Source organism: Fundulus heteroclitus, chromosome 3 (assembly GCF_011125445.2).
Source record: "Fundulus heteroclitus isolate FHET01 chromosome 3, MU-UCD_Fhet_4.1, whole genome shotgun sequence".
Classification (NCBI taxonomy): Eukaryota; Metazoa; Chordata; class Actinopteri; order Cyprinodontiformes; family Fundulidae; genus Fundulus; species Fundulus heteroclitus.
Window position 1 is genome coordinate 24,428,598 of NC_046363.1, and position 24,768 is coordinate 24,453,365.

At 38.9% G+C, this 24,768-nt stretch overlaps 2 protein-coding genes across 3 annotated transcripts; one reads left to right on the forward strand and one right to left on the reverse strand.

Moving 5' to 3' along the window:
• The first annotated feature begins 1,494 nt into the window (after positions 1–1,494).
• Positions 1,495–18,497, forward strand: rundc3b (RUN domain containing 3b). Its single transcript, XM_036133877.1, has 11 exons — positions 1,495–1,741; positions 6,821–6,936; positions 8,633–8,766; positions 9,154–9,239; positions 9,348–9,437; positions 10,653–10,733; positions 13,439–13,613; positions 13,924–14,081; positions 15,465–15,611; positions 17,357–17,418; positions 17,495–18,497. Exons 1-11 carry the CDS (start codon positions 1,665–1,667, stop codon positions 17,638–17,640), a joined length of 1,272 nt encoding a protein of 423 aa, XP_035989770.1. The 5' UTR covers positions 1,495–1,664; the 3' UTR covers positions 17,641–18,497.
• On the reverse strand, positions 18,454–24,499 carry slc25a40 (solute carrier family 25 member 40). Of its 2 annotated transcripts, none has more exons than XM_012865734.3 (10): positions 24,289–24,499; positions 23,967–24,072; positions 22,092–22,151; positions 21,880–21,980; positions 21,651–21,718; positions 20,926–21,050; positions 20,150–20,433; positions 19,984–20,065; positions 19,259–19,333; positions 18,454–19,149 (listed from the first exon to the last, which is right to left on the reverse strand). In XM_012865734.3, exons 2-10 carry the CDS (start codon positions 24,064–24,066, stop codon positions 19,016–19,018), a joined length of 1,029 nt encoding a protein of 342 aa, XP_012721188.2. In that variant the 5' UTR covers positions 24,067–24,072; positions 24,289–24,499; the 3' UTR covers positions 18,454–19,015. The 2 variants fall into 2 exon arrangements, with proteins under 2 accessions (XP_012721188.2, XP_012721187.2); XM_012865733.3 differs by having other exon boundaries at positions 19,259–19,339.
• Between the last annotated feature and the right edge of the window lie 269 nt (positions 24,500–24,768).

The following is a 24,768-nucleotide window of genomic DNA, read 5'->3' on the forward strand; positions in this document are numbered from 1 at the left end:
TATGTTGGCTGAAAAATATCAGTAAGAATTTAATTGTATTGTGAAAGTGTCCTATTTGGGTTTCAACAAAATGGCAGGATGAATCCGTAGGTTTTCTTGATCAATTTACAGATTATTAAAGTCAAATTTCACATGCACAAATGCAAATTTTTAAAAGGAAATCCAAACGTTTCTGTTAATTGTTAATTTAATTGACTCTAAGCAATATCTGCATGCAATTACACCAACCAATCAAAAAGTGAGAAAGACATTATGGACTTGTTCCCAAGATGGGATTATAGACAATTTATTGTTTTAAATTACGTTAACATGGGGCTGCTTGGCACTTATGTCACAGTTTATACAATTGTTTTCTTTTTTATTTGATTTGTTGTTTTCTTTGTGCAAAAGTGCTGTGACTATTATATTCTTCCAAATATTTTGTTATAAATTATGCTCCCCTAGTTTCCTACTTGTTACTTTTTTGTCGTTATGAACATGTTTATGTGTTATTGTTATTGTTGTTTACCAGTACAAATAAAGTTATTAAAAATGAATAAAAGCTAGCACAGATCTAGAGTGGATTTTTTTTATTATTCTTTTTTGAGTAGTATAATTCAGCCACTTGCCAGACAAATCTGCTTTATCTCAATCAGAAAAATAGATTTTTAAAGCGGCATTCTTTTGGGCAGAAAACAAATAATTTTGAGGAGATGTTCGAAGATTTGTCCAACATGCTACTTGATAAATGTAAAATGATCAAGTATTGTCATTTGTGCTGAATACTACCTGGAACTAAATGTAGAAAACAACCCACTCCATTACATACCAACTCCACTCTTAGTAACGAAAGAAAAAGTATTAAAAACTGATATTAAAGGAATTCAGAATACATAATTTCTTGTTCTCCAAAACCTTACTCACCTTCTGTCCCAAATACATTGTTTGAACTCCAATATGAAAGATCTTATGCTAATTAATCTTCTATTCTCTCACTTTTGGTTAGTGAGTTAAAGCATCGCTTTAATAATTCTGGCTTGGTTTCTGCCAAAGGTCCTGCACTTAAAAGGGGTTTGATCACAACGGGGTCGGCTAATAAATTTATTATTGTAAATCTTTGAAAATGATCAAAGAAAGATAAAACCAACTTAAATATATGCATAAATAAATAAACGAATAAAACAACAATAAATGTAAGCAATGAAATGCTAGGTACAGACGTACTTGGTTGAGCCAAGAGTTGTTCCTGTTCATAACCACTGGGTGGCGCTCTAGGACTTTATATTGAATTTAGAACGTCAAAACAGCCACAAATACGTTCACGCAGAGTTCAAAAGGAATAGACCGAACATTATTATTATTATTATTATTATTATTATTATTATTATTATTATTATTATTATTATTATTATTATTATTATTATTATTATTATTATTATTACATGCCTTTTTTGAACAATCAGTGGGAGCATATTTTGAAAATTCCAGACGCTCTTATTTTGAAGGAGCCAACAGGAGGCGCTCTTTCTTTTCATGGGTTTGTGTTGTCGTCCTCCCCAGGAGCATCCTCGGCTCCGCAGCTCTGTGGTGACGAACACCGCCGGTGCTGGCCTCGCTCCGAGGCAGCAGAGTGGGTCAGCGCACCGCCGCAAACACCAGCCGGGCACCGGGTACCGGGGGCGGGGATGGCGTCGCTGAGCCGCAAGCGCGGAGCGGGCAGGAGCGGCGTGGTGGAGAGGAGGAACCTGCTGACGGTCTGCAGGTAGATGATGCTCTCTCTGACTCGGATGACTTAAATGCGCCTGCTGCGGAACAACGGCTCACTAATTTTATTTAACAACAACAACAATGTTAATAATAATAATCCGGTGGTTTTGCTTTAAATATAGAAAAGAGCTTAATCTGCATCCTTCACCGAGCCTTTGACTGAACAAAGCTGAGTCTCTGCGTGAGCACCGATCAGACATGTAGAGTGGGCATGTGGTGGGCTGGCTGCTGCTCAGGAACCTAATGTCATCCACTCACTCTCAAACACACCAACAGCCTCCTCAGTCCTTCATTAAACATTCATACTCATATTCCTCCTCTGATGCCTTCACATTCAGTTCATTGCAGGGCCAAAGCTGCAGTTCCACACATCCAGCACATAAATATGTCGCACAAACAAATTGGCTTTTGCTTCTTATTTTTTTATATTTTTTTTATAATGCATCTAAATGAGCTGTTCGATCACTGCAAAAGTCTTTATCTGGCATCATGGAAAGGGAAATAATTTACCTTGAGCAGCAACGTTTAATGGATTATTTAGAAGTGTGCAAAAACAACTATATAATCCTTTGAAGAGAGGGCCTGAACTTCATTTAAATCAAACAGTTCTGTGTTTATAGAGGCTGTAAGGATGCTGGGGTGGGCACACACACTTGTCATCTGCTTGTATTGCCTGCTTCCTTTGTCATTTACTGTTCAGAGCGCTGGGTTGACAGCATTGATTCATGGCCCTTTGAGTGCTGCTGGCAGATGTCATTTACTGACTGGCAGCTCCCACTCAATCTTCCTGACAGTCATCAAATCATAACGAATAGGAAGGTGTGGGTCTTTTACACGCCTTGGCAGTGGCTGTCCAGAAAACCAACCTGGTAATATCGCAATCTGCTCAATGTTTAGACTGATGATGAAGAGCAACATTTGCCTCTGTGAACCTTTCCTCAAGAATTGAGCATTCATGTAATTAAAGCAGGCTGCTACTCACTGACCAGGCTGATATGTTGCCCAAATCTTACTGCCTCCACATTAGTCATCAATCAATCAATCAATCAATCAATCAATCAATCAATCAATCAATCAATCAATCAATCAATCAAATTCAACACAATTGATGCCATTCATTTGTTTTTCTATTTGCTTCACATGTTTAACATATTGTTTTTAAAACCTAACTTTATTTTATCTGGTAAAAATATTAGATTATATTACAGCTCACCATCAATAGGTCAGCTGACCCTTTCAAGAGGTTGTGGGAGAGTAACCACCCTTTTCTTTTTCTTTTTAGTGGCATTAAACCCGAGTAAAGCACAACAACCCGATTTTACTAATTTACTACTTTTTAATCTGTTAAGCTTATTTCTGTTTCTTGCATTCTTTTTTCTAAGCCTTTTATGGGGTTACCTTTTCTCATTAACTTTAATAAAAATAGTATATCCGATCTTATGTTTGTAAAAGGGAATCATTGATCCAGTTAGTAAAATCAGTATTATTGAGTTAGCTGGATAAACCAGTGAGGTAGGTAATCCGAACATCTATTATTCAAACTGCTTGAAACTGCAACCTCAGCGAATAAATGGATATGTTTTGTGTTTCTGCTGTCATTTGTATGGTTATATTGTATGTTTGCATGATGGTGTTTAAGGGTGAATAAAGGAGTGAATAATGTGAATGTTAGATTGAAGGCAAGGCACTGCTGTAGACACTGATGCAGCAGCTTTAAGTCGCTAATTGAAAAGAAGACATCTTTCCAAACAAATTTTCTGTGGATGCTCTTTAATAATTTAGCCAAAAGCATAATGTGGTGGATTTTAATTCAGTTTGCCTTTCTGTGCATTTCATTTTATTCCAGCAGCAAATTAACGCTGTTAAGGCTTTAAGATTGATTTAGTTATCACAAGGCAGCTCTGACTGAGCGGTGTAGTTCATCAGCCTGGAGGTTTTGGTGTTTTGCACTCTGGCAGCTCCAAAAGAAACTGAACCAAATTGTTTTTTTTCCCCCCTTTTATGCAACACAAGCAAATAGATGCACATAAGACAATAAGAGCGTAGCAGGAAAACACACAATATGGATGATACACACCTTATACCAGCAGTGTTTAATAACTGGGCCAAAATCATTATGCAGGAAGTATTAATGGGCCAAAAACATATATTTTTGGTTAGATTTTAGGTTGGAAAAAAAAAAAAAAAAGTTTTTAGCCTGCTCAACAATAAACTAGAGATTCAGTATTGTGTCTAAATAAAAGTAGTTTGATTTTTTTGTGGAAATGGATCTGTAAATTACTAAAGTGTCAGGATCCTTGGGTGTTTGGGTTTTTATTTTGTTAAATTCCTGGATCATGCTTTCTTTAGTTACTTTTCCTTTTGCATTCGTTTATTAGTTCTTACTTTTGTTGTATGTTATTTATTTGGTTGGATTTCCTCCTTTGTTCCTCCCTGTCAACCCCAGTGCAGTACTCTCTTATATCCTCAGCTCTCTACCTTCATTGATCTCAGCTGTTCCTGATTTCATCTAAATACTTCCATATGTCTTCTTCCTTATTCTCACCCCTGCCTCTGCATATATATACAGCCTGGTTTTCTCTGCCCACTGTTGGTTCAGCTGCTCTCATTTTGGTTTAACCATCTTGTTTCTCTGTGCCTGCATTTTTCAGTTCCTGCACTGCACTTTTAAGTTGCTTTATTCACCACTGAACACCATACTGGGTCCTTCAAATGCCACAGAAATGACACATAGATCTGAATCATAAAATGGATTTTGCTTGTTTGCTTCATTAAAAAAAAAATTATATAAACTTTCCTAATATGTCGGGGTTGTGTGTTTTCTATTTTCTTCACCTTAGTACAGAAGTCTGTCCTCAAAAGCAAACCAGGATCACTTGGGTCCCTGGATTCAAAAACGTTTGCTATATTGAGTCAAGTTTCAAAAAATGGGTATGAATATGGATATGAAGTTAAATTTTTTTATTTTTTTTTATTTAACCTTTATTTAACCAGGAAGTCCCTTGAGATTAAGATCTCTTTTTCGAGGGAGACCTGGCCAAGACGGCACACCAGTTAAAATACAAACAGAAGTACAACATAGATAAAATCTCACATAGAGGAAAAGACAGGTCACATAGGGCAGTTACATTTTTCAATTACATGACATTTTAACATGGCTTTAAATTAAAATAAAGCAAAAACCGGGTTACCATTATGTTCTTAAAGAATTTTACTTTCAGCTGCCTTTGCAGGTGGACCAAAGTTTTATTATTCTTAAATTACAGCTGCAGGCCATTCAAATTCCTTTTGAGAGCCACAAATGGCCCCCGGGCCGCATCTTGGACACCACAACCTTACATATGCAGGAAGTAAACATGACAAACCTTTGTTTGGTAGACAATTAGATCACTCTGAATTGAATAAGATAAAGTGGGAAACAAACAATATGGATGCATTCATTTTAATGTTTTATAGTAGGATGTGAGCCTCAGTCAGAACACATCATCAAACAGAATTAAGTAATAAAAAAAATATGAAGAATTATGATTATACAGAACATGATAAATAAATGAACAGAATAGAAATATATATATTGAGTGAAGAACTATTAACCAGCGGATTAAATTTAAATGAATGAAATTTAAATGAATAAATAAATGCTCTTATAGGTACTGTCTTAACATGCAATACATGTCTGGATACATCTCCAGGGCGTTACTGGATCCCTCTCATTCCTTGTGAATTTATCAATCCAATGATGTTTTAATTCTTATTCTTAGTATCTAAATTATCTGCGTCGTGGCAATGCATAGAAATACCATATAATGTATTCTTTAATAAACTTTTGCATCTCATTCAAGCACATTTTAAACATTATATGTGCAACTTGTGGCATATTGCGATGCTTTGGATGTGGTCAAGACCATACAAGAATCATCATTTAAATAGATGTGTTACATTGCAGATCATAACTGTGCTGTTTTTTGATTACAGGTGCTAGAGTGCTCTTCACAGACAGTACATAGTGAGCGATGACCTTTGCTGAAATGCGCTGTACGAACCTCTTACTGATTTAACAGCGGGCAGAACTGTGGTCGGACTTTGCTGAGCTGGTCAGATTTGATGTTCTAATGGAGGCTGCAAAGTTTGCATTTGATGCACCGAGCATAAAAATAGCCCTCCGTCATCACAGGGAGGCAGGCATGCTGATCTGTTTGGTCATTTTGACAAATAGTAATAACACATGTAGGATTTTAGGTTTTAACCAAAGAAGCAGCAACAGTGTTATTAAATAAACTGCTAAATTATCTTGTCTCATCAACTGTAAACAATCATTAGAGGGGAACTGATGCAATAGTATATCGAATGGCTGCAGCAGGGCTCAGTTTAGTTTGTGTTAAGAAGAACTGGGCTGAACTGATTTGCAGGAGGGTATTTTTCAGGTTTCTGAAAGTTAACGAGGTTTATCAGGTGTCGCACAGGAAGCTCACGGTCCATCGTCATCCTGCTGCCGGGCAACGAGGAGGAGCGGCTAGGAGGCAGAGCGAGATTTGAAGTTAGATTATTTAGTTAGCGTCAAGGGCTACACACGGTTTGACACACGTACACAGAAGCACATCGCAGGCCTATGTGCCGACTTTCCTTCCTGTCTATTTAGTTACAATCAGATTAGATGGAGTCGGTTTGTGCAGCAGTGGACGGGACTGCGCGCTGTGGCTGCTTTCATCACAGAAGATTAATGTTACTGCTGTGTTGAACAGGTCTGAAATTTGTCTGCTTGAACCTGATTAGTGAAAGGTTTGGCGAGTCGTGTTTTTAATTGGTGATCCGTCTTCTCTAAACATCAAACTCTCTACATCTAGATGGTATTATTCTCAATGATCCTCTTGTTGGTTCAGTCTGGTAAATTCATGTTTCTGTCAAATGCTGTTTGTATAATTCTTGGTCCAAGCTTTTGACTTGAATAAGATATATAAAAAAAAACCTGAGATAATTATTTCAACATTGCTATTTAAGAATGAAAATCTGTGATGCTGCCCTTTTAAAAAAAACCTTAGTAACCTAATTTTGTGTGCATCTTCTTTCTGTTAAGGTTTTCAGTGAAGACTCTGCTGGATCGCTCCTGCTTTGAAACCATAGACGACTCTTGCCCAGAGTTTGTTAACTTTGTGTCCATCCTGGAGCACATCCTCAGTCATCGGCTCAAAGGCATGTAAAGGTTAAAGAAACAGAGCGAAAAACACACATAGAGAAAGTAGTAATACCCTAAGAAAAGTTTGCCTAATTACAGCCACAAACGCGCTGGCAGCATCATGCTGTCGGGACAGCGTTCCTCAGCAGGTGTATGCGAGCTGGTTAAAGTTGGTGGGAAGATGGAGCTAAATGCAAGGATATCCTGAAGAAAACCTGTTAGAAGCTGCAAAAGACTGAACTATGGGCTTTCCAACAGGAAAACAACCCTAAACATGCAGCCAGAGCTAAAAAGGAATGGTTTATATTAAAGCATCTTCATGTGTTATAGTGGGCTAGACGTGGATTTAATTGGCCCGTGGAAGTACTTGAAAATTGTTCTCAGATGCTTTCCAATAGATTTGGCTGAGCTTGAGCTGCTTTGCAAAGAAAAATGGGTGAAACGATTCAGTCTCGTGACTTACAAAGCTGCTGCAGACATTCCTCAGAGATTTGCAGCCACAGCTGCAGTAAAAGGTGGTTCTGCAAAGTATTGACTCAGGGCTGAATACAAACATGTCACAGCTTTCCGTCTTTTGTAATTAAGCTCTACTTTGTGTTGGTCTATCACAGGATTTTTTTGTTATGTTTTTTTTTTTTTAAAGTTTATTTGGCTTTAATATTTTTGCAAGGCAGTGTAAGGTTTATCTTATCCAGACTGAAGGGTGGAGTGTTTGATTACGTATGCCTTCGTATCACCGACTCGTTTAATAAAATGTAGTGTAGACCCAGTGTCTGGTTTTACTATAAATCACAATCCTTAATGTTCATACCATTATCAATGTTAGTTTTAAATATTTTTTCCCAGGTTGCACAGTTTTACCCACCTACCACAACTAGTAAGAAAGAATTTAAGCCAATTTGATAGACAATCATCATCACTTTTCTGTCATAATTAGCTGCACTCCTGTTAATTTTTTAGTTATATTCTAAGAATCATTTGAATACTCTTTGAATATCCATCCATCCATTATCTATACCTGGTGTCTATCTCCAGAGGTCGTTTGGTGAGATGTAGGGTGCACCCTGGACTGGTCGTCATCAACGCAACACAGAACAAACAACCAAGCACACAGACGCTCACATCTAAGGGCAGTTTTAGAGACAAATTAGCCTGACAGTCATGTCTTTGGACTTTGGGAGGAAGCCAAAGTACCAGAGAGAATCCATGCATGCACGAGAAGAACATGCAAACTCCATGTAGAAAGACCAGGGTCAGGATTCAAACCCAGGACCAAGGAACTTAGTTCTGGTTGCCCAGTGGCGCAGTTGGTAGCAGTGAGAATTTTTGTAAACTTCTTTCCTAAACTGATAAACCATCTAGTCATCACAGTGCATTCATTTCAATTAAACACAACAATTTATACTTTAGTTTGTGGTCTAAAAAGTTTAGAAGCGATAGAAGGAAATTTATTTATATGCGATCAAATTGGGTCTATTTGTATAGTACAAATGTATAACATCTGTCTTCTCGAGGTACTTTGCTGTGCAGTTCATATCCAGTTATGCTGAATCAAATTGGATTCAAATTCAATCCTTCCAGTCCATTCCTGTATAATAAAGCTTTTATTAAGAGAAAGAAAAATGTTAGAAAATCTTTGTGAAAACAATTAGTTAAAATTAAACATTTTGAAGTACCCTGTCCAAACTTAAATCCTGTTTCTCTGTATTTTAGGTCAGACAACGTGGTTTGGCTACGAGAGTCCTCGTAGTTTCTGGGATTACATAAAAGCGTCCTGCAGTAAAGTACCTCATAACTGCATCCGCAGCATTGAGAGCATGGAAAATGTGCGATCATCAAGAGCCAAGGTGTGGCCCCGCCCCATGCCGGCATCATATACAATTTTTCCAATACTGCAGGGAGAGCTGGAGAAGAGCTGCAGCAGCATAAAACATGTGGATATTAACCATATCTAGTATAAGCAAGCAGAATTTAAACCATATGGGTATATAGGCGACATTGCTGTTAGAAAAATCTATTTTTTTATAGAACTGATTAAACAATGTGTACATTTTTCCTTAACGCCTTAATTTAGTTTTTTACGTTTCATAAGATATTAATTGAAGTATTTCCATTTTAATATTCTAGTTCATTAACACATTTTTACTGCAAACTGTTGATGTGCTTTCGTAAACAAATGCATGTTTGGATGTTTAGCTTGTTGTTCAGGTTGAGTTTCCTCTGTGTCTATGCAGGGCAGAGCCTGGATCAGAGTTGTTCTGATGGAGAAGCGGCTCTCAGAGTACATCTCATTCGCACTGAAGGACTTCAAAACCACCAGGTCCTCAAATGCTCATAAAAGCACAGATGTGAACGAGTTTTGTTGCTTCTCTAATGGTCTCTGAACTGAACTAAACGCTGATGATCTGTGTGTTTGTGTCGACTGTAGGAGGTTTTTTGAGGAGGGAGCGATCATGCTGGGAGAAGAGGCGGGGCTGTTGGCAGATACGCTCATTGGACTCAACACCATTGATTTCAGGTGCTTGTAATGATCTACTGTCTGATCTACTGTGAGTCAGTGAGACTTTCCCTCTCTGTTGTACGGATGTCGTCATTGAGACGCTTGTAGTTGCTGCTCCACGGCGGCGACAAAACCAATTGCACAAAAAGTGGAGAAAAGACCAGATTTACGGTTTCACAAGATCAATGGCTGGCACAATAAATAAAATGCGTTGTCTCTCAGTTTATTAATTAAATTCCTTTCAGATTTAATGGCATTAATATTAGTTTTTATTAAAGCAGATTTCCTTCATGATATTGCTGCGATTCATTCGTTTTTTTCGAACCTGCGGATTTTGCATTATTAGTTGCATGCCTGGCCTGATGGCTCCTGTGTGTGCTGCTACAACATCATTAAAGCCCATAAAAATCATCCCATTGAGAAACACTGGCAGTTCCAGCATTAGGTCCTGGTGTTGCACTCGTCCTACACAGAATATATCTGACTAAATTAAGATAAAATTTAGCCAGAGCAACTTTTAATATTGCTGAAATTGCAGTTGCAATAGTGTCCTCATCAGAGGACGCTGTCATCTTTGTCAAGACAATATGAAAACATTGTAAGATGCTGTACTTAGTCTGTGTGCTAATTGTTGAAAAGGTTTTACATTAATACGAATTTCAGTTTCTGTTTTTAATAAATTGTTCCAAATGTTGTGATTTTACAAGATTTTACATATGGAGATAAAAATCATAGATCAGCATTCAGCCTAAAAATATCAGTATTATTTTTGGTCCATATCACCCAACCCTAGGCGTTACCCACACACGTGGCTCTACAGCTCGACCCACACATTTTATTGCTACTAAGTATTATTAGAATAAATAAATATTCAATCGAAAACAAATGCCCTTTTTGTGAAAAGTATAGGTGAAGGACTGTCAAAACGTCCATGTTGTGTACAAAACGTTTTAAAAAACAAAAAAGAATATAGAAAACAAAGTTTTCTATATACCAAATTATAACAATGCTACTACATTTTAGTGATTACCTGATTTGCTACAGTGTCAACATTTGAATTGAAGGAACAACTCAAGTGATAGATGGACATCTTTTAAGACACCAAGGGCCCTTTTCTATTAGTTTCTTCTCTACTTGGTTGTAAAGTTTCAGTACTTAGCAAAAATGCTGATTAAAAGCAGTTAATACAGGACAATCGGTGCCTTGATTTACACTCTTGTTTTCTTTTCGTAGCTTCTGTCTGAAAGGGGAGGGTCTGGACGACAGCTGTCCTGCCGTCATCGACTACACGCCGTACCTGAAGTTCACACAGAGGTATGTTCTATGAAGTGATTCACATCGACATCCGTGTCACTCTCAGGACCACAAATAGATGTGAAAGAAACAGCGACAAGAGAAACAAACAACTTCCTCACATCCCTGCTGGTAATACTATGGTGAACAACCTGTTCTCCAGAAGGGCAGCGCTTAGTGTTCTGGAGCCACGTTCCCAGAGTTCAAGCATTCAGCGAGAGGGATCTTGGAGCCATTCCTCTTTGCATTGATCCTAAATGGATCCGGCTCATCTTTGGCCTCATTAGCTCACCCATAGATTTAGCACAAGATGTAGGACCATTGATTTTTGCCTTCGGTGAACCATTTTTGTATTGACTTGGCTGTATGTTTTTGACACGCCACCATAACAACGGCGGACATGAGGTGCTTTTTCACAAATAAATCCTTAGTTACATGGCAGAGCGCTATATATATATATATATATATATATATATATATATATATATATATATATATAAAACTGGATTATCTATCTATCTATCTATAACAGTTAATTGTTTTTATAATAATAATACTGCATACATACACAAAGAACAAATTTAGCTTGAAAAGAAGTGGGAAGAAGATGAACATAATTACTCCCATTCCCTATTCATTAATAAATCATGTGGTTGCCACTTTAATTTGAGATTTGGTAAAACAAGTTATGGACATGTATATATATGTCCATAACTTGTCCATAACTTATATATACTTATCCCTATTGGGGTTGCTAGGGGTGCTGGTGCATATCTCCAGCTGTCAATGGGCGAGAGGCGGTGTACACCCTGGACAGGTCGCCAGTCCATTGCAGGGAAACACAGAAACATTTTCATTATATATTATAGATAATTGCTATATACTACAATAGTACGTATCATTTTTAATTAATAATAAAATATTTAGTGAGTGTATTGCTGCAGACGATAATCATAAGTCTCATGACGAGACTGCTGATGTAATTGAGGAAGATGGGAGGCTCAAAACTGAAGTTTACCAGTAGCCCACACACACCGACCTGCATTTTGATTCCCATCACCCACTGGAGCACAAACTCTCTGTTATCAGAACTCTGAGTTACCGGGCTGAGAACAATCCCTCTGCCACAGAGGAGAAACAAGAAGAACACAGGCATGTCAGGAAATCACTGCAAGCTTGTGGTTTCTTAAAATGGGACGTTGTCAAATCAGCCAACAAAGCTGGCGGAAAAAAACAACAGCATTGAACATAGAGGAGAAAACAGAGAAATGCAAGACCATTGTCATTCCTTATGTGTCAGGAGTTTCTGAGAAACTCCGGATAATTTTCTCCAAACACAGCTTACCAGTAAATTTCAAACATAATAACACTCTCAGCCAAAAACCGGTTCATCCCAAAGACAGAACAACCAAACCACAGCTGCGTGGCGTTGTTTATGCGGTCCAATGCAGTGAGGACTGCTCAGACTCCTACATTGTAGAAACTAAACAGCAGCTACATAAATGTATGGCCCAGCACAGGAGGGCCAGCAGCTCAGGGCAAGATTCAGCTGTCCACCTGAACCTCAAGAACAAAGGACACTCTTTTGACAACAGTGAGGTCCAGATTTTGAACAGGGAGAACAGATGAAAAGAGGGGTGAAAGAGGCCATCTTGGTCTAAAAAGAAAAGCCATGATTAAACAGAGGTGGAAGATTGGGCTTCCAACTCCCCGTGTTTACAGCTTAGTCTTCCAACACATTCCAAATAAATTACATCAGCAGTCTCATCATGACTCAGGTGACCAAGTACTCCACTCACACCAAGCAATAGCTTCTAACGACCCAGGACGGTGGCGGGTGGGCCATTGATTTGCTTCTGACTGAGAATGAGCCTAGGAGGATGGGCCTCCATGTCCTTTAAAAACAGCAGTACACAAACTAAAGGTTGCTAAGTGTTAGCCACCAGGACTGACAAAGACTCCTGGACAGGTGTCGAAACGTTTTCAGAAAGAACTGAACGAATGTCCGGTTGCCTCCGATTTAAGCCTGTTTGCTGTTGCGAAGACCCGGGTAACTGAGAATTTGCACAGACAAAACACATTTGCTTTACTTGAACGTTGCATTCGCTTGTCTTTGCCATTTTGAAGATAAGTCAAGAAAAGGTTGCTTGTGTCGCATCCCTTTATATCCTGGGGGAACACAGTCATAGTTTAATATTTACAAGTTCCTCAACACTCTGATTGACTGAAAAACAGTAAAGAATGAATAAAGTAAATGTTAAATAGGATAAATTTAAAGGATTTTTCATGGGTGGCAGTACTTGTCAATAATTTTTTTTCGTATTGAAAGAAATGTGCTAAATTTAAAGGAATATTTCTAACATTTTTAGTGTTAAGAAATATTTGATTTTAAAGTCTTTTGCACATTTTTACCAAGGGTACCAACAATTGTGATGGGTGCTGTACATGCACCCATTAAAATTTAAGTTGTGTAACCAGTTTAAGTTTAAATCAACTTAAACTGGTTGAATGCAGAAAAAGATTTTGCTCACAACATTTAGGCAATGGGGTTTATTAAATGTCGTCCAGTCTCCTTATCTCTCTTCATGTGAACTCATTTAAAAACTCAAGAGTGTGTCTGCTGTCAGGGGAGCGAGATTTAATTTCCTAAAGGGTCAGACGGGTGTCATTTTTGGCAGACATGGATGCATACTAATGTGCCGGTGCGCTTTTGGTCCTCTCTGCAGCGCAGACAGCATCAGCAGCGACGAGGAGGAGATGAGGACTCTGGGAAGTAGCGGCAGCGAGAGCAGCACCCCCGATAAAGCGGCGACCGCCGCGTCAATCTTCACCGAGCAGAGCAACTTGGTCAGCAAGTGCAAACGCTTCGAGCAGAAGTACCGCATGGCTCTGGAGCAGAAGGTGTGTGGCTTTGTGTGGAAGGGGCTGGGTGACTTTATTTAAGGCAGCGTGACATTTTGCTTGGAGCCCGCGTGATAATCAGCCGCCTGGTTCTTGAAATGCCAAGAGGAGACAACACCGTGTGAGGAATACTGGTTTAAAACACACTCATCCTGCATCTAAAATGTGACTTTTTCTTCCTGCTGCGTTCTGTTTGTCTTTAGTGTGGGGGGTGGGTGGGAAAAAAAAACATCACCTCCATATATGCAATAATTCAGCATTACCTTCATGGGAATAAACAAACAGGACTGTGTGTGTTTGCTCGCCTCAGGGTTACCTGGAAGAGCTGGTCCGCCTACGGGAAGCCCAGCTGTCGGAGGCCGTTTCTCACAGCAAAGCCCTTCAGCAGAGCCTAGCAGACGCACACCTCTCCCACACGCTGGAGAAACAACAGCTTGAGTATATCATAGTGGAGCTGCAGAACCAACTGTGAGTCTCCTTTTAGAGGATTTTTGTCTGTCAGCAAGCGCACACATGGCTGCAGGGGCGGTTTTAGTCGGGAGGTCTGAAGAAAATCTTTCTGCGAACTTGACATTTAGGACAGGATGACCTCTGGGGATTACAGCACTTTATTATTATTATTGCGTTCTTGGATCCACTGCACTCGGTGCCCTTTTCTAACCAGAAAAAGAAAATGCCGTCAGTGATGTTTGACCATCAGTCCTTTAATCGTTGTAAGAATAATGGTTGATAACCAACTCAGAGCTAGCCGGCATGGCGTCGAGAGGATTTCTGCCATTAAAGTGTAATGGCTGCTCATCAGTGCAGTTCAAATGTTAAATGCACGTCTCAGGAGGCACCTTGGACATAAAATGAAATGGAGTCTATAAGGAAAATTAAACCACAGCCTCTTACGCACATTCTCCTACCTTGAGACGTTTTTCATATTTTGTCACATGTGGGATTTGATTTGATAGGCCAACACATAGAAACGATAATGGGTTTCATCAGTCTTTTTGGGGCATGTCTCTACAAGCTTTTTGCCCATTCTTTACAAGCGCAGCGTGACTGGATGCAGAGAGTCTCTGAAAATCTATTTTTACTTCCCGCCACAGGTTCTAAATTGGATTTAGGTCTGGATTTCCTTTGACCTGGCCTGAAAACAAACATACGCCACAATTTAAAGAAAAAAGTGAAACTGGTGCTAATTTTTATACCATTTCATAATAATGGTCTATTTTTTTGTTGGTCTATCAGATAGAATCCCAGTCAAACTCATCACTTTGTTGGTGTAATGTGACTAAATGTTTTCCATTATGTTTGTATATGTTTCATTGTTGAATTAGGATTTTCCCTATGACCTTCAATCCTCCACCAATTGAAATCCTGCACACATGCAGCTACTTCAGTAAAACTTACTCATCTGGATAATTTAATGTAATCTTGGAGTTTTTAATCATTATTAATTATGCCATAGTTTGATCTGTGTTAGCGCTGTACAGCACATTAATTAAACAGTTTTTTAAAATGTGCTTCGTGGGTAAAATTAAAAGCTTTTGGCACCAAAATGCTCAAAACTTAGCTGGGTAGATTTTGCATAAATGTTCGATGTGTTAAATATGATTTAATATATTTTATAATTCTGACATTTAGAAGAATGACAACAAAATTTTTATTGATTGAGGAAATGTTGAAGAAGCTGAAAACCTCTGGAGAGCAACATCTGTTCCTTTGTTATCGTCCAAGACTGACAGAAATAGTTGAGACATATTCTTGAAGCCGACTTCTTGGGCTTTTTTATTTCGTTATCAATAACTATTTTATTTTGGTGAGAAAAATAACGCTCGTCCTGTCATGTTCTCGCATTTTCAGGACTGTGCTGAAAAACAACGATTTGCGTTCCAGACAGGAACTAACAGCCCATCTGACCAATCAGTGGCCGTCTCCAGATACCCTGGATGCCAACGCTGTTGCCTTGGACACGCTGCTGTACAGGAAGAGCACTGGGCAGTGGGAGGAGTATGGCATTTGTTTTTTCATCTTCAGTTACTCTAACACCTCGCAACCAACACACTCTGTTTGTCACTGATTTCCAATTTTAGCAGATTTAAATGTCGAAATGTTTGTCTTGCTTCAAAAAGCATTTTTGACATCTTTTTTTAATATTTCTCTAAATGTTTACAGTGGTGATGTTTGTGTCTATATGGTTCAAAAACAATAAGAAAAAGTGTATATAATCCACCTTATTACCTTATAGACATAGCCGCCCAAAACCAAGATGGAGAAAGTGTGAAAGTCTTGGATTCAAGGGGCAGAATCATTAAAAGCAGCCTTAATCCACCTTTTGTAGATGTCCATGGTGAAAAATATTAATATTTTTGCCCCATGCTTGCTCAAGATGAAAAGTACCTGCAAAGTCAAAGACTTCATGCAGATTGCTTGATGTTTCTAAATATAAAACTTGTTTATCAATGAGCATTTCATGATTTGATTTACTGGATTTTACTGTATTGTACCTAAGATGAATTGGACAGTGTGTAATTGGATCTTAATTTAGCTAGATGATTAAATGCCTGAATAGTGAAACTTTCTGTCCTTATTACACCTGTTTCTCACTATAGTTGTGCCCCATTCCTCCTGCAAGAACTGGTGTAACCGAATCAGCTCTGTAGGACACCTAGCTCCCAGTTTTTCCGCTCTCCCTGCATATTCTCTGTTGGACATCTTGTCCATATTACACTGTGTAAATAACTTGGCAGTGCATGCTTATGGACATTGTCCGTATGCAAGACCCAGCCGCATCAAAGCTTGGACATCCTGGCTGACGTCTTGAGATGTTCTTTTAATGTTTCCACCTAATGTTATTTTCTTTATTCCTTTATGACGCTACTTATTTTAAAAAGCGACCCAGTCCCTCATGTAGCGAAACACCCCCACCGCATGATGCTGCCACCCCTGTACTTCACAGTTGGGATCATGTTCTAAGGCTTGCAAGCTTATTTAGATCCTTTTAAATTAGAATATAAAAATGACTATAAAAATTAGTATGGCACCCTATAATTTTGCTTTCATCATGTTTCTGTATATATATATATATATATATATATATATATATATATATATATATATATATATATATATATATATATATATATATGTCTTATCTTGTGGAGTAAAGCCTTCTAGATCTCTGAGTGGCCTTTCTTGTCCGTAAAGGCTTCAGCCAGCATCCTCACGGGATCTTTTGCTTTTTGCTTTTGTTATGGATTTAATTTTTGGCACCAAACCCGCTCATCTCTGGATCGCTGAACCCATTTCCTTCTCGACCTGAATGATGACTGGAGATTACCGCAGTGTTAATACTTTCTGAACCTGGCACTTTCAGTAATCTTGAAGTGGTTTTCGAGCCATGGATTTGGAGATGCACAATTCTCCCTCATATCTTGGCTGATTTTGTTTGATTTTCCCATGAAGCCACATAAGGAAGCCCCCATTTAACTCAAATGTTGGGAATTAAAACTATGAGAGGCTTGAAAAACCAGTATATGAAGATTCAGGCTTTCACAGATTGGTCAGCGACATGTTTATCCTTGTGTTTGTGCATTTTTGAATTCTAAGTAATAAAAGAAAATCTTTCAAAAAATCCTCTAACTATTCAGGCATTTATCAAAAAAATGTGATTTAGCTAATCCTGCTTGACATAAAACAGGGAAGGTTCAGTCTGATTTAATGTTCAACACAGTTTCTTTTACGTTTGCGTGCAGGAAGAGTTTCCAGAGTCTGGAGCAGCTTTCTGCAGGCATGAGCCTCACGTCGAACACGCAAGGCACGTCTCCTCTTATAAACACAGAAAGACCTTCACCCATCGCTTGGACATTAAATGTTTGTCCTTCGTCTTGCAGGTAAGGAGGAAACTCCGTCTCTTAGAGGTCTCTGTGGCTCCCTGACCTCAGTGGCCAGCTATAAATCTCTGGCCAGCTTGAAGTCCAGTGAATGTCTGGCCAGTCCTGCGACAGAGATCAGCAGTCCGGGTGTCACTCCGTCGTAGGGGGACGAAGCTCGTCGATTCAAACGATTCAGGAACTTTCCTCTTGCTGGTGATTGATGCTGATTTTTATGTGCCGTGTTTCTGAATGTTGAGCCGGACTTGAAGCGAAGGGAACCGGGCGAAGCTCGACGACACGAAGACTGAAATCAAGTCCCAGCTGATGTAACCTCATCAACACGTGTTCAGTTTAGTTTGCTTCTTATCTGTGTAGCATTACTTCTCTCCTACGTTGGAAAGGAAGTGAGTCGATTTAAAGCTGCTGTATGAATTCTCGTCTCATTTCAGTGTCGCAGAGGTGATTTTCAAAGATTAAGCTATAAATGCTGACTAGATCAGATCAGTCGCTGGTTTCCTGCTGACTGAACGAAGCGATGCTCTGATCTGTTCTGATACAGCTGATACCAGGGCGTTAAACCACTGGCGTATTTAATTTTAAGATGTAAATGTTTTGTTATTCCACCAGTGTTCGTGTTGTACATTTTGCATTATCACATGATTTTTGTTCTCAGGTAATCTCCCTGCACTTCTGGGTTCTCTTCAGATACTAAGATGCAGTATTTTACTTCAATAATTTACTCTTCTCTTTTCTTAATAGTTAACTGTTGGTGATTTAAAATGATCTGTTTTTAGATGTTTGCAATGAATTACATGCAAAAAGAAAAAAATATTACTCAAACGCCTTAGGACATTGGTAGAAAGTCATTTGGATTAATGGTCATTTGCTGTTTACCTCAGCATCTAAATACAGTATTTGCCTTCAGCTCGTTCTAGCAGGCATTTGCACAGACATTAACCAGATGTTTTATTTGCATTTTTTTTTTTAATATTTTATTTTAAATAAACTCCACTTGCTTTCACACTGAAATTTCCAGATGTGTGTCGATGTCCACAGAGACAGAGGGGACAAGAAGGCTTGCAAGACCGATGAGAATAAAATCTGAACATTAGAGACGTCACATTTTCATAAAGTTCTTCTGGCAAACCGTCATCCCTCTACTTTCACAGTTTTGGTCAACATGGCTCTAGGCGTGACAAGCAGCAGGATAAAATGATCCTCAGGCAACTTGAACATGATGAGGATTCAATACAAACCAAACTGTGGCTGCCATCTGCTGGCTGATACATACATTAAACATGTAAATCGACTTTTTTCTTCTTTTTTTTTTACATGAAAAAAATAATTTCTCATAGCCTCGATCCTAAAATAAAATATAAATACTATAAGATATTTAATATGCATTGATCTCAGAGCGGAAATACTTAGAATATTTAGTTTAACCCCTATTTCTGCCTCTTTAGGATTGGCAAAATTACATGTTTTCCCATGTTTCTAATCTAGCAGTGATCATGGGGATGGTTGATTCACGGATACCAATCACGTGTTTGTGGACTGCAGCTGCTGAAGGATCCTCTCCTGGTTGTGTTTGCGGAAAAAGGCCTTTCCAAACTCGTAGGAGCTGATCATGATGGCACAGGCTGGAGCCACTTTGATCAGCCTGGGGAGGAAACCTGGCGTGGAGAAAACACTTATGAAGAGATCACGCAGACATACATGTTTGACTTCAAATCATATTGCTTACTTAGATAGAAAATTGATAAATATCAGATTAGTACACACCTGCGAAAAGCCCACGGAAGCCATCTTGAGCCACAATCCTCCGCATGATGCTGAAGGTGGATGAGGAAACCTGACCTGACGCTGAGAGAACAGAGGGGAAAGTTTTAATTTTTGGACTTTTAAAGATGCTTTGAACTGCGCTTCTTCTGCTTCGAATCGATGTGTATTTTCCATGAAAACAACCCGCTATCTTCTTTGTGTGGCACTTTTAGCTGAAAAAAACTGATTCCTACTAACTTAATCTTCCTCAGAACAATGTTTTAAACACAGTGACGAGCTTTAACTAATCATGCCTTTATTCGGTATCATTGATTCTCTCATGCTTGGAGATTAGAGCAGCAAAATAACTCAAATAATACATGGTCCAACATAGGAGGATCAGCTTATCAATGTGCTTATCAGACCAAAAGCATGAAGGAGTCTAGAGGATTAACAAAGGCTGATGATCACAGCCATCACTCAGTGAGAGCCACACAATGTCGCTCAGTTTCATCCCATCCTAAGGCTTTGACTTGTGACCCTAACGACTGTCACATGTCACTGACCTGCCCTCTAAGGCTTTATGTATGTCTGTCATGAGCCGCTCATGTTACCCTTCAGATGTATATAAACCATTTTAAAGCTCCTGAAATTCTCCCACATCTTTACCTTGATACCTGATAATTGCTAAACTAAAAACATCAGCAATCATTTATCATGTAATTAATAAATAATCTCATAATTACAATTCGTTGCTTGCAGCTCCCCGAGCTCCACCTGTCGTCTTGTTTTCACCACGTCAAACGGTAAAGTAACAATGGCAGCAATCTACAAAAAAAGAAAACAAACACGAATCAACATCCAGCGGGCATCTGGACGGTGGATCCCGGGAGGAGGATCAGAGATACTTACCGAACCCGACCCGGCTCCAGATAGGAAGGTGATGGTGACCGTGGGCTCGCTGGCGTTATACCACTGGCACAGCCAGCTTTTGCCCCGCTCGTAGTTGTACCAGTACATGGCTGAGAAGGGCACGTCTCGGAGCAGGGTGGGGCCCAAACCCCTCCACAGAGACCACCAGCCTTCTGTCTGCACTGCAGAGCGGATGCAGTTGGTCAGCTCCCGGTACGACTGCTTCTGGGACTGCAGCTTGGTGCGGATCAGCTCCAGGGGGCTGATTACGGTCGCTGAACCCACTGAAACAAAGAGGAGGCGATGCCGGAATCAAAGATTAACACGCGTCTTCTGTCCTGTGTGATCGACACGACATTACAACGAGACCCAGGGCAAACGACGGTATCAGAAAGAAAATCTGTTCCAAGGAACATTTTAATTTAAAAGAGATAAGCGATTCTCATGATTTAATTACATCCAGATTTTTGTCTCTGACTGCAATAATCACCTACAGGCAGTTATTAAATTGGGAATAAGAAACAGTGGATCAGGGCAGAGAAACCTCTCACTCCCTCATAACGAAATCAGTTTGGTAAAACTGTGCTGGAGCCCTCGGACACTTCGGGAACTTTACTTCTAACTATTGACAACGTCACCTATTCATTTAGCTGAAACAAGCACCTCTGGCGCCTAAGCTAAAAAAAAAAAAAAATGCTTTTACCATGTGCAATTTCTGCCAAATAAGTTTCAAAATAACAGCAGAGGAGTCTCGGATGGGACGGTGCTCAGCTCACCTCTAGCGATGGCTCCCGCTAACAGAGGAGCCTCCTGGGCTCGCTCTCCCATCCTCACCTTCAGCGCTGCACACAGCTGATCGTAACACGTGAAATAGATCACTGTGGCTGGGACCGCCATCACGCTGGAACCACAACAAAAACATGAGTAGCTCAAATCTAACCCCATAAAAATCATTCCTGGAAGCCAATGGTGTCAAATGTCTTATAAAATACTTTATTGTGAATGCAGTTTTAAAGTGGGTGTAGCCCTGTTTACAAATACTGACAGGGATTTCAACTAGTTACTATTGTGTCAAGATTAAACAGCCAAATTAATGCTTAGCATAAAATGAATGAACACCGATAGACCAGCATGGCTCAATAAGTGGTATTTAGGGTTTCGACTAGTTAGACGTGGATCCCGCAAAAGGAAAGATGGATGGAAAACAAACAGATGACTGAGCAAACAAATCCACAAATCAATAAATAAACCATTATAGGATGGGCTGACGGACGGATGGATGGATGCAACTGTTGGATAATAGAATAGGGAATAAAGGGAATAAAAATATTGGAAATATTCCTTATTCTGTCTGCTAATATTTCCTATTCCATACCTACCCAGACCTGGAAAAGACCTACATTCCATACTTCTCCAGACTTTACATAGAATCCCTGTATATTGGCTACATTAGCCAAAATATAGCAGAAGAAAAAAAAATAAATAGATGCTTTATACTCACAGTGTTGGAGGCAGACCGCTCCATAAGGCCGTGACTCCCTCACAGCAGACTATCTTATAGAAGGCATCCTGCAGAGATGCGGAGTGAGAGGCTTTACGTCATAACGGGATCAGTTTTTCTCTGTATACACACAGAAACGGAGCGCAAACCAAATCTGGAGCTAATATGCAAGTCTAAACATTTCTACATTCTCAGTTTATTGTAACCGGTGCGTTGTGTGAAACCTTACCAGGGTGCCTTTGAAGTGACCGGAAGCTTTGTACCAGCCCTTGGTGTTTTCACACACACATATGTGGTCCATGAGTCCATTGCAGTAGACAAAATACTTGCCTGTAAAATGATATAGCACATTCAGAAATGTTAAAAGAGTGGTTAAAAAAGGTTTATAATACGTTGTTATTAAATGTAAGATTACTTAAAATGTGATTTCATAAACTATACCTTTGGTCAAGGGGTTTTTCTGTGCTTGCAGTCGGGTTTTTACTACATCCAAAGGTGTGACTGAAAAATAAGCAGCTCAGCATGAACGTCAGCTTATATTACAGGAACAGTTCCCCATAAACAGGTTCTCCTGGTTCAGATTTGTTTCCTTGCAAAAATATTTTTCACTATGCAAAATATTTTCAACTTGGTTTTTATTAATTCATGGACGTCTCTTTGAAACATCTGTATTGTTAGAAATTTGCATCAATTACATCTTAGATGGACAGTAATGCATGGTACACACAGGATATCGTGTCAGGATATATTTCATAAATGCCGAGGAAGGTAAAATGCAGCAACAGTGTTAACGTAAAACTAAGCCCAGCCTTACAACTTCCACAGGATTTAAGCGGATAAGCAGCAGCCAGGTGCCGCTCATCCGCTCACACCGATTAACCAATTAGTAGTAGGTGTAATCTCCTCCAAACATCCAGACATTTTAGAAGTTTTCCAGTTTGGATCATTCAGGTGAGTTTGAAGTTTTTTTTTAGTTGACTTAAGGCGAAGTAGAGAAATTAGATCCAGTCGGTGTTCTTGTCAATGATAGCATGATGTGCAGTGTGTTTTTCAAAATAACAACAGAGAGTCAACAGAAGGACAAAATGTAAGGCCCAGAAAAGTACCTGCAACAGATAATTTCATCTGACAGATGCAGCATCCTCCTGCTGATCATCTAATGTGAGTTTTTAGTTAACGGCTCTTTTCTGAAACATCTCGTTACTACTGATACTATTAGTAGATCGTTCAAATCAACTGAGGTGAAACGTTAGCATTTTCCGGCCCAAGAAAGGTCTGGTTACCAGAAAAAACATGGAAGTACATTTTATCTTAAATTTAAAACAGCTTTTTTCCCCCACCTCTAAAAATGAATACAAGCAGAAAGCCTTTTTTTGTGACAAGGCCGAATTTGTGATGAAAATAGTATTCAACAGTAACAATTTTGACCAAATGGACTATTTCAAGTCGATGAATTGTTTTATTTCAACCAAAATAAATAAATAAAGAACTTTTGCTGGACTTTTTAGGAATATTTATAATTCTTTTAATACATTATACCATTGTTATGATAAATATTCTGTTTTAATTCAATTTAACAAAAGGGACGTAAATCACTCCTGAATTTGATATTCTGCATTGCTGTAACTGCCTGGTTTTCTAAGCTGAAAACAGGTGCAGCTCACTAAACTGAAATATAGGCTTATTAAATGTCAGTATTTAAATCCAAAGAGCAAACCTGATCTATAACTTAGATTAATTACGCAGAGTTAGATTTTAATTACATCTTAGAGCTAATCAAAACCTCTAATTCAGTTTCTCCACAAAATAAAATATTAACTATAAAAGGGTAAAAGAAGATTTTTAGTACAGAATAATTGGCTTACAGAACAGCACGCCCTTGTCCTTTACGGTTTATGCAACTGGTAGTTGAGGGCTCTTTTTGAGTGAGAAACTGCATTAATGCAGAGTGGCATGGAGGCGATCGGCCTGTTTTATCAAATTCATTCATTCTTTTTTTTATTGATCTAGCATGTTATTTACATTTTTCTTTGATTAGCTGCAACACCTCATAAAAATAATCTGAAATAATCAAAATTAACAGGTGTAAACACCCGAAATGAATCACCCTGTATAAAGATTGGGATGATTTTGTTTTATTACCATCATAAACAAATTTTCAGTCATATTCTAATTTATCGATACTGAACAATTCAATTTTAAGTACAACCTGGAGTTATTGCGTATCCATTCTAAGACAGCAAAATAGGCGCAGGGTAAAAAAGTAGCTGACTGTGGTTTACATAAGAGCCTGAATTTAATATTATAATTTCTCACCGAGAAGTGACGTAATCAGGGCTCCGGAGCAGGAAGAAATCATCTGCTGGATTGGAGTTATGCCATTGATGGCAGTAGAAGGACTTTTTGGTTGACTCATCTTTGTCTTTATAACAAAAAAAAAAAAAAAAAAAAGAAATAAGCAATTTTACTTCATGCACATATCTGCATAACAGTTAACATGTCCGCCATGACGTGCTTTAACAAATACAGTTATAGACGACTTAGTTACTATGTCATTAAGACTACCCCAGACGATACTGTGGCACGAAGAGGTCTGTGTCTAACCGTGGTTAGCCTGTTAGCTTAACTAACCACCTACCTGTTAAAATACAAGAGCACCAGCGGCGTATTCAGGGAAATCAGTCATCGTGATCCCTTTCGGGGTTTTTAGCTCCCATATAGCAGCATGGTAACCCCCGTCCTAAAGGCTTTTAATAGGAGAGCGTAGCTGAAACACGTGCGTATGGTCAGGGGGTCATAACCCATACTGGCACGTCTGTTTACTCCGCAAACGTTACAAGATGACATAACGAAGCGGTCCAGTTCAGCACATTCTATATTTTTCTTATTTATCGAAGATGTAAAAAATAAATAAAATAAAAATCAACATATGTATTTATCTTTGAAAACGGAGCACTGTGTTCATTTTGGTTCATACGAATTTAAATGCTTTAGTTTATGCAATGCGCTGTGGAGAATCATCACATTCAAGCAATAGGAGTGAGTTTACGTAAGATCCTGGTTGCCAGGTTTGAGTAGTTTCGGTTGAACGAGACCTCAAAAAGTTCAGCGTTTCGGA